Here is a 16,493-nt window from a genome sequence, read left to right on the forward strand (position 1 = left end):
ATTGTATGACACAAACGATAGCAATAACACAAAGACGTGTGAAAAAAAAAACTAGTACATGTCATTTTTCTTTTCCACTGCGAAAGCATCCAACCTTCTTATAAGATGGGACCACACAAGTGTGACCACACACGTGATCCGACACTTGTACATAAGAGTTTTGCCATGTGAATACTCCATAGACAAATCGAGATATTTTCTGGATTCTTGTGTTCGAACTCCAAGGACAAGGAGATCCGAACCACTCATTTAAATTTTGCAACTCTCCTTAGCCCATTCTACTAGTCCACTTCACACAAATCAAGGGTCTCGAGCTCTCTCTTCAACGACTCGAATCTCCTGATCGTTAGGCTCTGAACACAGAGATCTGAAGAGAATGTCAATCCTCAGTAAACTACTAATACTCAGTAATACGGTCTGGTGATATTCCTTTTCACTTGGAAGTGTGAGATCTTAGGTTCGAATCTCGTGAATGATGAACTCGATATCAAATTAGGCTGCTCGTTATGTGATTTTGCTGAACTCTCCATTTCCTTAAAGTAAGAATATTGATGTATTAAAAAAAAAAAAAAAAAAAAAAGTCATGGGACCCCTTGTGTCACGTGACCGCATGAAATCGCTCCACGGTCCATCGACTCCATCCCGCATGCTTACCTGGACCAAATTATATTTCCGAAAATACCCTTTACCAATATATATGCGGTCCTTTTTCTCATACGTCACAATCGTATACGCGAGCATCCCTGTCCACTGTAGTCCCAGTGAGGTATCGACGCGTGGCAGTTCTGAACATAACTCCTGGAATAGTCAGAACTCTCAGTGTTCGAAACGTGTCAACCTAGCGATGCTCCCGAACTCTCTCCTTTTCTCTCTCTAAAAAGCCCAAACATTTCAAACTTTCTGTCCCTTCCATTTGACCCTCTCACTCTCTCTTTCTCTCTCTCTAGATTCCTCTCTTTTTCTCTGTTAGGGTTTCTGCCAAGGAAAAGATTCAGCTAAGCTCTAATGGGTAATTCTTAATTTTACTTTTTTCTTTGGATTTTCTGAGGAAATTTTGTTGTTAGATGGTTTGTTGGCTTGTAATTTTGTTTGTATCCTCTGTTTGGTTGCTGGGAAAGTTTAGGCAAGAAAAATGGAAAATTTTCCATCTTTATCTGTTTGTGTTGTTCTGGATTGTGTTATAATTAGTGGGTGCACTTAAGTTAAGCACTCAATGAGAAAAAAGATAGAATTTTGGTTTTTCAGCAACCAAACAATGCATTAGTAGCTTGAGTGTGATTAAAATGAAATTAAAACTTCCCTAATCCTCTGTTAACTGGTTGTTTAGTTAATTATCATGTATTATTCAAGCTGATTTTTTAGATTTTTATGCGGTTGATTTTCTTTTGTTCTTATTGTTTGAAGGGTTTTGTGTTCATTTGTGATTATAAAGAATGCATGATGCGCCATAAAATTTCTAAAACAATTTTGGCATGACGATCTGCAGAAGCGGGACGTGTTGTTTAGTGGAGGAACAGTGGGGGTCATTTTTCCTCAATCAACAGAGCAGATTGGTTAAGGACTGAGAAATTATAAAAATTTAGACTCTCAAATTAGCTATATTTTGCCCGGGCATGGTTCTAAGCATGCATGTAGTGGATAGATGCATCAAAACAGAACTCGTGGTTGGTTATTGGAGAGGCGTAAACCTGTTGCTGAATTAAACGAAGCTTAATGAATATCCGAGTGTTCCTTCATCAAATCCAGAGTCCACCCAGAGTTTTGATATAGGTCTCCATATCATTTTTTCAAAATATGCAACACCGACTATCCCTTAGAAACGGGAGTTGGAGGTGGTAGAAACATTTTGGTTTTGGTGTAAAGGCGATGCTTGAGCTCTAAGGTTTATCTGTGTCATTGAGTCGTTGAGTCAAATTTTGTTTTATGCTCTATGAAAGCCGTATATCCTCCATCAAAGAGAGGAAACATGTGTATTGTTAGGACGTAGAATGGATGCTAAAGCGCACGAGATGCCAGTGTAGAGAAGAATGAGGTTTTCAGTTCTTCAAAGGAGGCTGAAAGAGATTTTCTGTTTTCTGTTACTTTGTTATTCTTGTCTCATTGAGGACCACTATATTTTAAGATCTTTTATTCATTTTGTTATTCTTCATCCAGCATTGTGATTAGGGAATAGCAAGGACAAGAAGGATACTTCCCTGTAATTAATCATGGATCACTCAGAACAAACACTACAACAACAGCAACAGCAGCAGCAGCAGCAGCAGCATCACCATCAACAGCAGCCTGCAGTTGGTGTCGTAGCAGGTTCTGGTCAAATGACATCATATTCTCCTCCTTCATATCAAACTGCTCCCATGGTGGCTTCTGGAACTCCTGCTGTGTCTGTCCCTTCCCCAACGCACCCTCCCACCACTTTCCCTGATCCGTCACATCAGCTTGCCTACCAGAAAATACAGCACTTTCACCACCAACAACAGGTGCAACAACAGATGCAGCTTCAAGAGTTCTGGTCGGACCAAATGCAAGACATTGAGAAAGCATCCGACTTCAAGAATCACAGCCTTCCACTTGCTAGAATTAAGAAAATAATGAAAGCTGATGAGGATGTTCGAATGATATCTGCTGAGGCTCCAGTTATATTTGCAAAGGCATGCGAAATATTCATATTGGAGCTGACTTTGCGGTCGTGGATTCACACAGAGGAGAACAAAAGGAGGACATTACAAAAGAATGATATCGCAGCAGCTATTTCAAGGACTGACGTCTTTGATTTTTTGGTTGATATTATCCCAAGAGATGAGTTGAAAGAAGAGGCACTTGGTGTGACCAAGGCTACCCTCCCAGTGGTGGGTTCCCCAGCAGATGTTCCATACTATTATGTTCCACAGCAGCATCCTGTGGGAGCTCCTGGGATGATCATGGGGAAGCCAGTTGATCAAGCAGCAATGTATGCTTCTCAACAGCCTCGACCACCTGTGTCTTTCATGCCGTGGGCTCAGCCTCAACCTCAACAGCCGCAGCAACAGCAACAACAGGCCCAACAGCAGCAGACGGACACTTAATGATTCTGGCCAAAGCTGTTCCGGGGCATAGCGTGTTATCGTTAGAGATGAGTTTTAGTACCGTTGGATTAGTTGGCGAGTGTGAGGCTACACCCTAGTGGATTGTGCAGTGCAGCTAAAGTTAGGTTTATTGTGTATGTGCTATGTGTCTACTGATTTGAAGTTTTAGCTTTTCGCTTGTTATTATCTCGGATTTAAAAGTTCGAAAATTGACTTAATTTTTTTAGTGCTTTTGATTGTTACCTGCTTTGGCTGCTGTAAGTTTCCTGTCCATTATTTGCCAACGTATGTGAATTGACCAGAAACCAAATATGCCGGGATTCCACTTCTTGTCCTGGTGTTGTCCTTTGTCATGATTTTCCTTAGGAAGGCCAACTCTCTCCTCTTCCTTTTACTCGTTAAAGCTTCGCCTTTGATTGGAGAGATTCTTGCATAGAATTAGGATATTCTCATATTCTTAGAGCACTCGTCACGCACTTATCACATGATGAGTGCCGTTAAAATACGAGAGTATTTCTATGGTGACACAAGTCTGTCTCCTTTGACCACGTGCTTATCAAGCATGCATGATGACTCCCTAAATCCATATTTTCACTAGTTTACTTTGTCAAAATTATGGGGAAAAAAAAGAGGAATATTTTGCGTTGCAAAATGCATGAACTAACATGATAATGTATATTTGACGTGAAAATTTTACAATCTTGGAATTTCAACCGTTAAATCATAATCATTTTATCTTTGAAAAATTAGGGTTTAATTCACCAAACTTCAAACATCAAAAGGACCTTTCCTCTGTTTTTCAGCTTTCAACAACCACCGTCTCCTCTGCGGTAATTTTCCCATTTCTACTCTATTTTCAAATAATGGATCATAATTATGAACCAAAAAAATCTCATTGAGCCATTTCGTCGAACACCTAATAAGCACTTGCCAATTTCTGTCAACATATCTCAAAAGTTTACGCCAACATATGTTGACAACTACTATAATTTGTAGAGACTTGTCGAGAGTGGATGCAGGATACTATGGGTAATGTTGAATTCTGTTAAGGCTATGGTAGAAGAAAATTAAAAAAGTAGAAGGAGAAGGTTGTAATTTAGTTTGCTTATACGGATCTAAACAATATACAAACAAATATACATAAGATTTTTGAAGATGTTAGAGATCAAAAACAACTAATGACCCATGCTAGCTCCACCACTGGATGCTCTGAAACAAAGATGTGATCGCCTTCGAGGCATTGCAGGGAGGATTCAGGCAGTGTTGGGGGGCATACCGACGCAAGGCGTGACGGTGCAGTCAGCTGAGCTGGAGGGATCCAAGAGCTACAGCTCTATTTATGATCTTCTTGTGCCTCGTTTACAAGAGGCTAATAAAGGAAATTAAGGCATGATTAGAGGAAATCGAGTTTGATTGGGATAAATCGAGGTACAATGGCAAGTAACAAAAGAATGCAGTTAATTGTAAACGAGATAAATGAATTAATTAGACTTGAAATAGCTCTCCCACATATGGATAAAAACCAAAATTTGATGAAGATAAATCGAGATTTCACCCAGTGACGGCGTCAGAATTTTAGCTTAGAAGGGATCTAAAAATTTCATCTTAAAGTGCTCTTCTGATATAAAGAACAAGGATCTGTCATGTCCTAAGTACCGACAACCATTATTTGAGTTTGGTGTCATGTTGTTCTTGTCATCCCTTTCCTCAACTCACCCCCGTGTCAAGTATCATGACTTGGATACAAAATAAAAGTAATTGTAAGTGGTGAGGGGAAAAAGGATGGAGGATGAGAATAAAGCAAAAAATAAAAATAAAAACCAAACTCTCGCCTACTTTCCGTCTCTCTCTCTTCTGATCAACTAAGTTCCTGCAAACTCACAATAATGCCAGTTAACTCCATAAGAGCCACCAGCCTCAAATTGAACATAGTGAAAGAAATAAAGAAAAGATTCTGATTTAGGTCCAAATCACCTGAAATATCTTTGGAACTCACAAGAATAACTCCAGTTTTTTGTGTGAAAAAAATATATGAAGGTATGCCCGAGACCATTCTGGTCCCTGCATGGCTTCGTCCATGGTATCACCTAGTGATCTCCTGCACATAAAAACCAGAGGGCCTCAGTTGAGCTGGGTTTACTTATTATGTATGAGAATGAGAATAAATGATTATGATTTCAAATCATATATTTACTAGCACTTTAGGGAATGCATAAATTATGTATTTCTATCAATTTGAAGTACTGAATACCTGAAAACAGAAGATATCCCATTAACATATCAAGTATCCCATTAACATATGGAGGGTTGTCTAATGCTGCATACCTAATCCTTCAAATCCTCATTCTTTCTAGTCCTTCATTCTTCATATCACCATACTATGTAAGTAAACATGCCTAAGAACAATAGAAAATTCAGTAAAGAAAAAAAAAATCGTTATCTGAGAGCAAAATTTACATTTCAACATGCTTATGTACTTGAAATGTGACTCTAACGCTACAATTCATTAAAACCAAGATTTGTTTGATTCAAGAACAACTAATCAGCATCCTCAATTTCGCTTCTTAGAAAAGGAATATCATTATTTGGAGAGCAAGATTTGCACTTTCTGACATGGTAAGTACTTAGGATGTAACTCCGACTCTACAATTCGGAAAAATACATTGAAAACCCGAAAAATAGATTGATGAGAGGTAGGAAATTGCAATTTCCCTAGTAGATTTCCAAAACCAATTAGCCAATCAACAAGATTTCAATTAATAATTAGCACTAATCCACACCATCATCAATAATAAAATTAAAACTCTACTATTCATCCACTGCTAGTCTTCTCGTCTTTATTTTGGACGGTGATATTCAGACACCTCTTTTTATTTTCACAAATTTAACCCTAACCCGAAATTCAAGAACCAAAATTAAAAACGGTAACTTCAAATTATATATTCAGTCTTCATCGACTCCTTCAAAAGCCCAAGCATACTCCTCGCGAAGCTTCTGTTCTTCCTCGGGCGTGTAATCGCTCTCGACGCCGAACAACTTCCTCACGTACTCGACGCTCTTGTTCTTGATCCGATCCGCCACGGTCTGGTTCAGCACTTCCAGCAATAGATCGACGTGCAAGAAGTCGGCGGCCAGGATCAGCTCCATCACGCTGTCGGTTGTTAACTCCCTGACGAAATCGGTGCTGATTTTCCTCAGCTCCTTCCTCCACGCCTCATCTTGCTCCACTTTCCGATGCAGATGTTGGGTTTTGGTGCAGAAATCGATGATCTTCACGAGCTCCGCGCTGTGCACGTTCGGCACCGGCATCACCATGTCGCCGACGCCCTCGTCCTGGAAGAACGACTTGACGGTCTCGAACTGCATCGCGATATCCCCGTCGATCTCGAAGACCTCGCCGTCGGAGGTCTTGAGGGAGATCTTCTTCTTTTCCCCGCCGTCGTTTTCCGTCGTAGACGGCGCCTCGGAGGCGGAGGCTTCATTCTTATTTTCCTCGGTGGCAGAGGCGGAGGATGCAGGGTCTTCAATCGTCTTCTCCTCGGTCGACATGTCGTTTTCTGATGGATTCACGAAGGTGGGTTTGTAAATAGATTGGTGGTGAAATTGGGAAGACAAAGAAGGGGATTATATAGGGGCGCATTAATGATTTTTCCAAAGGAATTTGGGAGTGGGATTAGTGAATGAACCCTAAAAACATGACATTTGTTGAAAATTCGGCGAAAAATTAGGGAGTTGTTTGGCAGTGGCTGTTAATCGTTAATCGTAATTATTCTTTGTTAATCACACATTGGGACGGGAAAGCATGAAATCTGGGCAAGGAAATAGAGAAGACTCGGAGTGTCCGCGTGAGGAGGAAGACCGGGTAAGTGTTAAGAGGAGGAGGTAGTGGCTAAATTATACTTAATGTGAAATGAGACTAAAAGATCAATACTTTCTTTTTTAAGGTTAATACTTTTTTTTTTTTTTTTTTTTTAACAAATGATAATGTGATGAGGGAGCGGACTAAGGAAGATGTGAAATGAGACTAAAAGATCAATACTTTCTTTTTTAAGGTTAATACTTTTTTTTTTTTTTTTAACAAATGATAATGTGACGAGGGAGCGGACTAAGGAAGATAATATAGAGTGTACTAAGAGATGTCGTGAACTTACCTTTACTAAAAGAAAGAACATTTTCAATAATATATAAAAAAGTATGCGTGTCAAATAGATGGACAAATCTTCACGGGGATGTTATATATTACTAAATCATTGATTTGTTCGATACAATCTGAATGATAAATAAAATGAAGTTAATGAACGATTCTAATTACGATATTTGCAAGAATACATTCATTGTTTGGGCTGATGAATGTGTTATCCTAAATATGCGTTACATATATCAAACTTCCAACGTAATATGATAATTAATTCAGAATTATAGACAATGGTTGGTTGGGCATCAGAACTCTATGAACAAGGTTTACAAACCTCTCTAGTTGAGTAATTCTGACCCTAATCAAGAAACCAAAACCATAACATCCAAATTTGCACCTCGGCTCTCCTTCTGAACATTTCCCATCGTAGGCTCGTACGAAACCAAAACAAAGCCGAAAAGAAATGAATTGAATCCGTATGCAAATATATATTGAAAGACCAACATAACGAAAGAAGAGATGATCGAATTAATAGTTACTTTTCACAACATACAAAGTTTGAAATTTAATTAACAAAGAAACAAAGCAAGCTTAAAAATGGACATTGTATCCTTGTATTAAAGGCCTACTCTACAAAAATGATACTATTGAAGTTTTTCGGTTCGAGATAGGCGCCAATTACTTGTCAGATTTTTCCCTTTTCCTCTTCTTGCTCCTTTTCTTCAGTAAACCTTTCTCTTCTAGCATCTTCAGCTTTTGTTTCTTCCGTTCTTGTTCCTTCTCTTCAAACCCATCATCCAGCATCTTCATCTTTGCAACACGCCTGGCCTTGAAAACCTGCGCGTTCAAGGTATAATACATAAGCAAACATTTCCGAAACTAAAAGTAGGCATTGATGACTAGCTTTTCAACAAGCTTTACTTAACCAATAGGTCGTACATGTATTTCAATCATTTCTTTCAACTGAAAAAATGCAATACCTTGGTAATATCAGCAAGAGCGTCGTTTTCCTTGCATTCAAATTCCTCCATTTGTTTCCCTACAACTTCTTCTATTTTCTTAACGAGGTTTACCTCTTTCTGCAAAAAAGCAATCTCCCTTGTTAACAAAAACACATAATCACTTTTTTTCAAACAAATAATATTTCTCTTCTTCAATCAAGAAAGTAGAAAGAAAAACATCTTCCTCCCAATTCTCAATAGTTGGAATTATGAACTACAAGTGAACGACCACCTCAAGATTTCTTCAATTGGAGGGAGGAAACTAGGAGAGAGATTACTAAGCTACAAGTTGCTAACAATAACCCATTTCACAATGACCAATTCTGCTACTGCTACTTACTTGGGTAATGAAGCTTATGGCTAAACCTCCTCTGCCTGCTCTTGCAGTACGCCCCACACGGTGAACATAATCCGTTGGATCCCTGTGAGTACATGGCAATTAGATTATACTTGAACTACATTTTCTCAGAAGGTAGCAATAATAGGTCAACTGGAATAAAACCTTGGAATGTCGTAATTGATAACTAGGTCGACTGTCGGAATGTCCAAACCACGATTGGCAACATCAGTTGCGAGCAACACAGGAACCTGTCCAGATTTGAATCGATGTAATGCAGCAAGTCTTAGAGACTGGGACTTAAATGAATACAACGCTGAAAATCTTTGATCAAGCTCCTCTAGTAACAAACTCAAAAGGTGACAAGTCCTGCTCACACATTATAAAATCATAATTTGATAATTATTTAATAGTGCATGTCAATTGGTTAGCCGTTCAACAAACGAGCCAACCATGGCACCATAACATATGACAAATATCGGAAAAGAGAGATACCTGCATTTTGCAACAAATATGATGGCAGAGCGAACACCCATATCTTCAAGTTTAGACAAAATGTGTACCAGATAAACATCCTTCACACTTTTGGGTTTGTAAACATATTGCTGCTTTAGAGTGTCAACTGTTCTGAAACCTTCATATGCCTCGTACTTGTATGCCTTATTTGCAGAAGGTCTATTCAGTGCTCGGAGTTCACTTGTCATAGTTGCAGAAAATAACAGAGTTTGCCGACTCTTTGGCAAGCACTCAAACACCGCTCTCAGCTCCTCTTCAAAGCCAACATCCAATAATCTATCTGCTTCATCCAGAACTAGAAACTGAAACGAAATTAAATATTCTATATAAGTACAGAATTCATAGTGAAGAGGACAAGCTGAATCCGTCGTTGTTATCATCGTCAAATCACCAATTAATTAAGATCCTAATCTTGCCATGGATAAACTAATTTTCGAATTTGTTACAATTGTCCTATTCAGATCATCATTCCTTTAAAAAATTTCTTAGCTTCCCATCCATATCCGTTTTCAAAAAGAAGCCGAAAACTCAGTTAAATCGCACATTACACCATGTAACCACATTACAATTTTATACAATACAAAATAATTGACCAAATTACTGACGAAAATAAAATGGCAGATACCAGTTACCTTGGTGTTAGAGAACACAGGACGAATATCCTTCTGGCTAAGCATGACCTTAATCCTCCCCGGCGTGGCGATCACCACATGCGGTCTAGCCGTCAAGCTCTGAGTTTGAGTCAAGCTATCCATGCCTCCGACAACCACAGAGCATCGCAAGTGCAAAGACGCCCCCAGAGCCCTAAACTGCTCGGCCAACTGGTATGCCAGCTCCCTCGTCGGCGTGACCACCAGCGCGAAAACCCCGAAAGGGTTCTCGGAGAGCCGCTGTAGAATCGGCAGAGCGAACGCCGCCGTCTTGCCGCTACCGGTCTGGGCGATGCCCAGCACGTCCCGGCCCGCTAGGATTTCGGGGATGCAGTGGGATTGGACCGCCGTAGGCTTTTTCATACCAAGCTCGTCGCATGTTCGGAGGACCCAGTCGGCGAGGCCGAGGTCGGCGAATGTAGCGGCGGAGTCGGGGTTAGGGTTTGTGGATTTTTCTATTTGGAAGTCAGGGGCGGAGGGGGCAGCAGTTTCGGCGGGATTAGGGTTTTTGGAGGGTTTTGGGGATTTGGGTGCGGCGGGTTTGAAGAGAGGGAAGCCGACGGACACAGTGTTTTCTTCTTCAGCCATCGTGTTTTTGGTTTCCAGGAAGGTGGCGGCTGAAAGTTTTAACCTTTGAGTAGGGTGTGACAGAAACGACACCGCTTGGTTGCCAATTATTAGCGCCAAAATTGAAACAAGGGCTAGCTGCATTTTACACCATAAGATATAAGATTAGGTGTTCATTTGCAGTCGCGAGTTTTCAGTTTTGAATATTACACCACGTAATTTTGAATTGTATAAATTTTACCCCTATGTTGATTTTACCGTTTAATTACATGTTGAGTGGTAAGTCTAGTGATGTGGTATAGTCTCGATCCATATTTGAACTGTCAAATCAACATTTAATGTCTAATTAGACAATAAAATCGATGAAAAGATAAAATTAGTGAAATTCAAAAATTACATAGTGAAATCTGAAAATTGAAACCTCACCGCTTATATTGCAAATGACTCCAAATCTTGTGATGCAAATGCAATTAGCCCTTAAAATAAGCTTAAAAAATAAAAAATTAATAAGTTGGAAGGAAAAAAAAGGTGCAAATTATCCATTACTCCACAAAGAATTAAATTTTAACCAATTTAAACCACTTTTGCATTTGAGCATACGAATCTTCATTAACTATTTATGTGATTTGAGTGACACCCACTTCTATAAGGCAATCAAACTAATCATTTAGCTTATTTTTTCTTTCCTGCCTAACTTTTGTCTAGCACAAACTTTGCAATCCAAAGTAACGTTACGTTAAAATTTAGAATGGATAAGTCTCATGTTAGACCAAAATTAGGCTACCTTATGGTCTAACTAATCTTCTTCAAAAGAGACACTCTCTTGTTACCAATTCACCACGTAGTAAATTTCTATCAGATAAACTATTCATATTTTAATACACATGAACATTAAACTAGTTGGAAGATGCCACTAATCCTATGAATTGGTTGTAAGTGAATATTTTCTTGTGCATATGGTTAGAAACTCAGAAATAATAGTTGTTTAAATTGTTAATATTTTATAAGTTTAGCTAGTGAAGTGAATTTTTTTTTTTAAAATAAATAGAGCGTGGTTTTGAAGGTGACAAAATTTCGTAATTAGCTCAATAAAATATAACAATTTTATTTTGGACCACAAACTGTATACATTGACCGGTGTCGCCATACGAAACACATCAGGCTATTGTATAGCCTAACAGGAGCTTCGTAGAAGCAAGCAAGAGAGAAGAACAGATAGAAGAGAGCGAGATGGAGTCGCCGTTCAAGGCTGATGCGGTGAAAGGGAAGGTGGCTCTGATAACCGGAGGTGGGTCAGGAATCGGGTTGGAAATGTCGACCCAATTCGGCAAACATGGCGCCTCCATTGCCATCATGGGCCGCCGGAAGCAAGTGCTTGACTCAGCCGTCTCCGAGCTTCGATCTCTTGGAATTCAGGTACCTTCTCTTTTGTCAAGCTTTTTATTTTCTGGGGTCTGTTTGGTTGCTCAGAAAATTGAGAAAAATGGAATAAATACGATTCTGTTTGTTCTTTGTTATCAGTGAACTATTTTGGAAATTGGGTAATGAGAAAAGTGAGGAAAGATATTGGATTTGTATGCATTATCAGTATTCTCTGATTCCAAAGCTGGGTCTTTTTTGTTTTTGTTTATGTTTCTGGTTTGCTGAATCGTGGGGTTGTTTGGTTTCTGAGAAAATGTGGGAAATGAAATGTAGTTCCTTTTTCAGAAAAAGATAATAAATATTGTTGTTCTGCTTGGTTGATTGAAAAAGCGGGTGAATTTCCGAATTTTATTTCGGAGTTTCATTTATACTTTATATGCCCATCTGGGTTTACCGTACACTATCTCAACTAAAATTGATTTTTGGGTGCCAAGGAATTACAAGTGTTAAATACTTAAGTTAATATGCATTAGCGGATTCTTTGCTCGCATGATCATTGCTTTGGTGTAAACTTTGGAGTTGAAAGGGCGTGTGTCAGTTGTTTTTTGGTCGAAATGTGTTTACAGGTAATGTTTTGTCTGTTGATCAAAACCAATAACTCCTAGTCACCCATCGAACGACTGCAAATTAACCAAAGCAGAACTTGTGTGCACTTTGGGCAACAAAAAGGAATGGTGATTCTGTTGGTCAAGCAGGTTAGGGTTGCACTATGATCTTAGATATGAATTTAAAAGTCGAAGGCCATCAGCAACACAAGGAGTAGGTTCTAGAGTTTACCTGGCGGCTTGAGATCTTCACTATGGTCTCATTCACGGCATGAAATGGCTCAAAGTCCAATTGTGGGAGTAGTGATTTAGTATTAGTGCATAAGTTCAATTCATATCGGAATTAGTTGGTTGTATAGTTCAAGATTATTTATTTTGATTTTTTCCTTTTGTATCAGGCTGTTGGTTTTGAGGGAGATGTTCGTAAACAGGAAGATGCAAAAAGAGTGGTGGAATCAACTTTCCAGCATTTTGGTAGGCTTGACGTACTTGTGAATGCTGCAGCTGGCAATTTTCTTGTATCAGCAGAGGATCTATCACCTAATGGATTTCGAACAGGTTGGATGTTGTAACAATCTTTATCATATGTTTGGACATATGAATTTGTTTATTTTCTTCATTTCGGTATCAAATGAAATTCTTCTTGTGTATTTATGGGCTAAAACATTTTCAGCCAATGGTTGAGCACTGTTTTTGGTGAAAAACTTCATAAGTGCAAGGTTTTCTCTAGCTTGGGATCTTAATATATCAATTGTAAAAAGAATCTTTTGAAATTTCAAAGATATTAGGTTAACACAAAAAATATATATTACTAAAGCGTGCTGAAATCAAAAGAAAGCAGGAATGCGTGGGTGCATCCATAAACTTGTTTGTAAGTTTGCTTTTTAAGGATATGATCCAGCTATCTGAGCCTTTTAACTCAATTGAAATGGGCAAACAGAGATTAAGCAAACAAATGAGTTCTGTTATTAGATCTATAGTTGATTTACTAAGGTAAACTCAAAGTTGTAGTACATTTTGTTTTCACTAGGTTATCATTGGCCTATTAAAACGTCTTCATTTATAGGTGCTTTTTTGACCCAATAAACCATATATTTCGTTTCTTCCCTGTAGTTATGGATATTGATGCTGTTGGTACATTCACAATGTGCCATGAAGCACTTAAGTATCTTAAAAAAGGAGGGCCCGGAAGGGGCTCATCTGGTGGTGGAACAATATTGAACATCAGTGTTACTTTACATTATACAGCCGCTTGGTATCAAGTCCATGTATCAGCAGCCAAGGTTTGTTCGATATATTTTCAGTTGTTATATCTTGTTTTTGTGATAAGTATATTCAAAATGATCCCTTTCCAACAGGCAGCTGTTGATGCCACTATGAGAAACTTGGCACTCGAGTGGGGAACTGACTACGACATTAGGGTCAATGGAATAGCACCGGGTCCCATTGGTGATACACCTGGCATGAGTAAACTTGCACCTGCGGAGATAAATAGCAAAGCTAGAGATTACATGCCCTTGTATAAACTAGGGGACAAATGGGATATTGCTATGGCCGCTCTCTACCTTACTTCGGATGCAGGTTGGGTAGCGTTTGTTTGTGCATTTTAATATCATCATCGTCATCTTTGTAGCAACATGTGATTAGCAATATCGGTATCTTTTGCATAATCGTAAAGTTTTGTGCTGCAACCCCCTTAGAAAAAGAGTATGAAATACTGCAATTATCAAACTGCAGGAGTCCATCCTGGTTTGACATGTATCTGATTTCAGGACTTTTCATGCACATTATCTCTTGATGCTTCAGCTTTTTAGCGTTATCCAGTCCCATCATGCTTTCAGTTGAAGAAAATATCCGTGCAAAGCTTTAGTCAGTCGGAAATAATAGAAAATGAAACCAAGTAACAAAACATTGAGTTGGTCTTGATGCTCGTTTCTACGGGTTTTGTTACTCCTCTTTTATCAACGTCGCTTTTCCATTTGTATCGTTGGAAACTTATTTGTCATTGTAAATTTTTCAGGTAAATTCATCAATGGAACTGTCATTGTAGTTGATGGGGGACTTTGGCTGAGCCGGCCTCGCCATCTGCCAAAAGAAGCAGTGAAGCAGCTTTCTCGAACAGTAGAGAACAGATCTAGAAATGCACCAGTAGGGGTTCCAAGCAGCAAGTTGTAAGCACAGGATAAGTACATGATCATTTTTACGGTTACCTCCAACGCTTATAAAACTCAGTTCGCTGCTCATAAGAATTCCAACAGAGGAATCCATCTCCATTAATTGAGAACTCGCGACGAACCAAAAAAAAGGGAAAATTCAATAGAAGTTGAAAGTTTCGAATGCTTCTGAAATTTAGGAACCATTTCGAATGCTTCTGAACTTTATCTTCATTTGGAGTTTCTCTAAATAAATTCAGGAGAGTTTATACAGCATTATCCGATATCAATAATATACATGACATGTTGAGAAAATCAAAACAAGCGTTATAGTTCGCATATCAATTGTATAATTCGCACTCCACAAAACTATTTCGAAAGGACTGACCATCATGCGATTCATGCCATATGAACGCCATTGTGTATGTTGCTTGAAGAGTGCTGATAAAAAAGCTAACATTTCCTCTGAATTGCTATCAATAATCTTTATTCAGCTAATTCAAAGTTATATGTAGTACCCGCCACAACTTAATCAAAACAAAAAGACTCAACTTTGAAGCTTCCATTACCTTGTTCTACTTTCTTAGCAACCAAACAGAAACTAAAATGTAGTACCAAAAAAACTCAACTTTGAAGCTTCCATTACCTTGCCCTCTGTTATAAAACCATTTTAAAATGTAGTACCAAAAAATAGTAATGCTTCCTCAAATTTAATTAGATTGAAGTAATGATGTTTCAACTAAAAAATTATTATCATTGGTCTCTTAATTCATCAAAACGTGTAGCTATGGTCATTTTCGTTAACACCGTTAAAATGAGTTATGTTAGAAGGATCATTGCTACAATTGGATTAAAGTTGAGGGTCAATGCTCCAATTGGATTAAAGTTCAGGAACCATTTCTCCAGTTGGATTAAAGTTGAGAGACCATTGATGCAATTTTTCGTATTTGATTTCATATATTTGCCCCTTGATTTAGCCTTACGTGCATGGCATGTGACTCATTTTGACGGAAGTTTTAACGGAGTTGATGAAAATGACTATAACTGCACGTTTTGATGAGTTGAGAGACCAATGGTAATAGATTTTTAGTTAAGGAACCAATTGCTCTAATTGGATATAAGTTAACTCTGTTTTTCTACTAAGAAATATTCAATATTTAAAAGAGAAAATGAACAACTAGGATAAAAGTTGCCTGATGACTTAAAAAATAATAATAATAATAATATTAACTGATGGCTTTGCCACGGAGATCAAGAAGACAATCAGAAAAGTTGCATTATGACATATAATGATATAGGAGTAACATAGTTACGGAAATTAGGAAGGAAAATGATATTTCCGTACAATTTGTACCCCAGTCTTACACTTTTTATTTGTATTGGATTTAAACAAATCGAAGAAAATTAAGGGTCTGAATTATGAGGGTGTGCCAAAAAGAAACCCCATTAAAATACAGATGCAACCTAAGTTTTGATCTTTTGTTTTCAAAACTTGAATTTTGAATAAAGTAAGCTTTAGACCATCTCCAATGGTTGGGATAAAAGCCAAATTTTTTAGCCCGGAAAATTTAGCTTTTAGCCTAGAAACAACTTTTCTGCTCCAACCGTTCTAGCCTAAAATTTTAGCCGGGGATTATTAAAAAATGAACTTAGGCTATTTTTTTTGTTAAATTAAATTTTAAAAAAAATTAAATATGTAGACTATCATAAATTAATTTTATGAACATTTTAATCTAAAAAAATTTAAATTCCGATAAATATTGGGTGGAGTCCACTCCGATTTCTGGGCTAAATTTTGAGGGGAATTTGGAATTGGTTTATCATTTAGCATTTAGCATTTAGCATTTAGCCCAAAATTTCCCCTTGGGTTGGAGTGGGTTTAGGGGGAAATTTTGGGGGATAATTTGGCTTTTAGCCCACCATTGGAGTTGGTCTTAGAGTGGGAACATTTATAAGTGAAATATTTGATTAATTGTCCTTTGTTTGTTGATAAAAGCGATAGAGGGGATTTTGACCCTAAAAATAATCGAAATTAGGTGGAGAGGAGTGAATCACCTTTTCCATTTTTATTTCTCGACTTTGAATTGAATAAAATATAAAAATAC

General features: G+C 38.1%; 4 protein-coding genes across 4 annotated transcripts; 2 read left to right on the plus strand and 2 right to left on the minus strand.

Annotated features, from left to right (window-relative positions):
- Window positions 1-870: 870 nt before the first annotated feature.
- On the plus strand, window positions 871-3,309 carry LOC137729392 (nuclear transcription factor Y subunit C-2-like). Its single transcript, XM_068468335.1, has 2 exons — window positions 871-1,009; window positions 2,155-3,309. The coding sequence occupies exon 2, from the start codon at window positions 2,208-2,210 to the stop codon at window positions 3,060-3,062; it is 855 nt and encodes a 284-aa protein (XP_068324436.1). The 5' UTR covers window positions 871-1,009; window positions 2,155-2,207; the 3' UTR covers window positions 3,063-3,309.
- Window positions 3,310-5,646: 2,337 nt separating this feature from the next.
- Window positions 5,647-6,956, minus strand: LOC137729649 (SKP1-like protein 11). The gene has a single exon (XM_068468643.1). The coding sequence runs from the start codon at window positions 6,609-6,611 to the stop codon at window positions 6,006-6,008; it is 606 nt and encodes a 201-aa protein (XP_068324744.1). The 5' UTR covers window positions 6,612-6,956; the 3' UTR covers window positions 5,647-6,005.
- A 746-nt stretch (window positions 6,957-7,702) lies between these two features.
- On the minus strand, window positions 7,703-10,343 carry LOC137729577 (DEAD-box ATP-dependent RNA helicase 36). Its single transcript, XM_068468552.1, has 6 exons — window positions 9,684-10,343; window positions 9,031-9,353; window positions 8,701-8,904; window positions 8,539-8,620; window positions 8,178-8,276; window positions 7,703-8,034 (listed from the first exon to the last, which is right to left on the minus strand). Exons 1-6 carry the CDS (start codon window positions 10,287-10,289, stop codon window positions 7,876-7,878), a joined length of 1,473 nt encoding a protein of 490 aa, XP_068324653.1. The 5' UTR covers window positions 10,290-10,343; the 3' UTR covers window positions 7,703-7,875.
- Window positions 10,344-11,442: 1,099 nt separating this feature from the next.
- On the plus strand, window positions 11,443-14,702 carry LOC137729550 (peroxisomal 2,4-dienoyl-CoA reductase [(3E)-enoyl-CoA-producing]-like). Its single transcript, XM_068468525.1, has 5 exons — window positions 11,443-11,684; window positions 12,634-12,793; window positions 13,349-13,518; window positions 13,594-13,816; window positions 14,256-14,702. Exons 1-5 carry the CDS (start codon window positions 11,499-11,501, stop codon window positions 14,408-14,410), a joined length of 894 nt encoding a protein of 297 aa, XP_068324626.1. The 5' UTR covers window positions 11,443-11,498; the 3' UTR covers window positions 14,411-14,702.
- Window positions 14,703-16,493: the final 1,791 nt, after the last annotated feature.

This window comes from Pyrus communis, chromosome 3 (genome assembly GCF_963583255.1).
Source record: "Pyrus communis chromosome 3, drPyrComm1.1, whole genome shotgun sequence".
Taxonomy (NCBI): Eukaryota; Viridiplantae; Streptophyta; class Magnoliopsida; order Rosales; family Rosaceae; genus Pyrus; species Pyrus communis.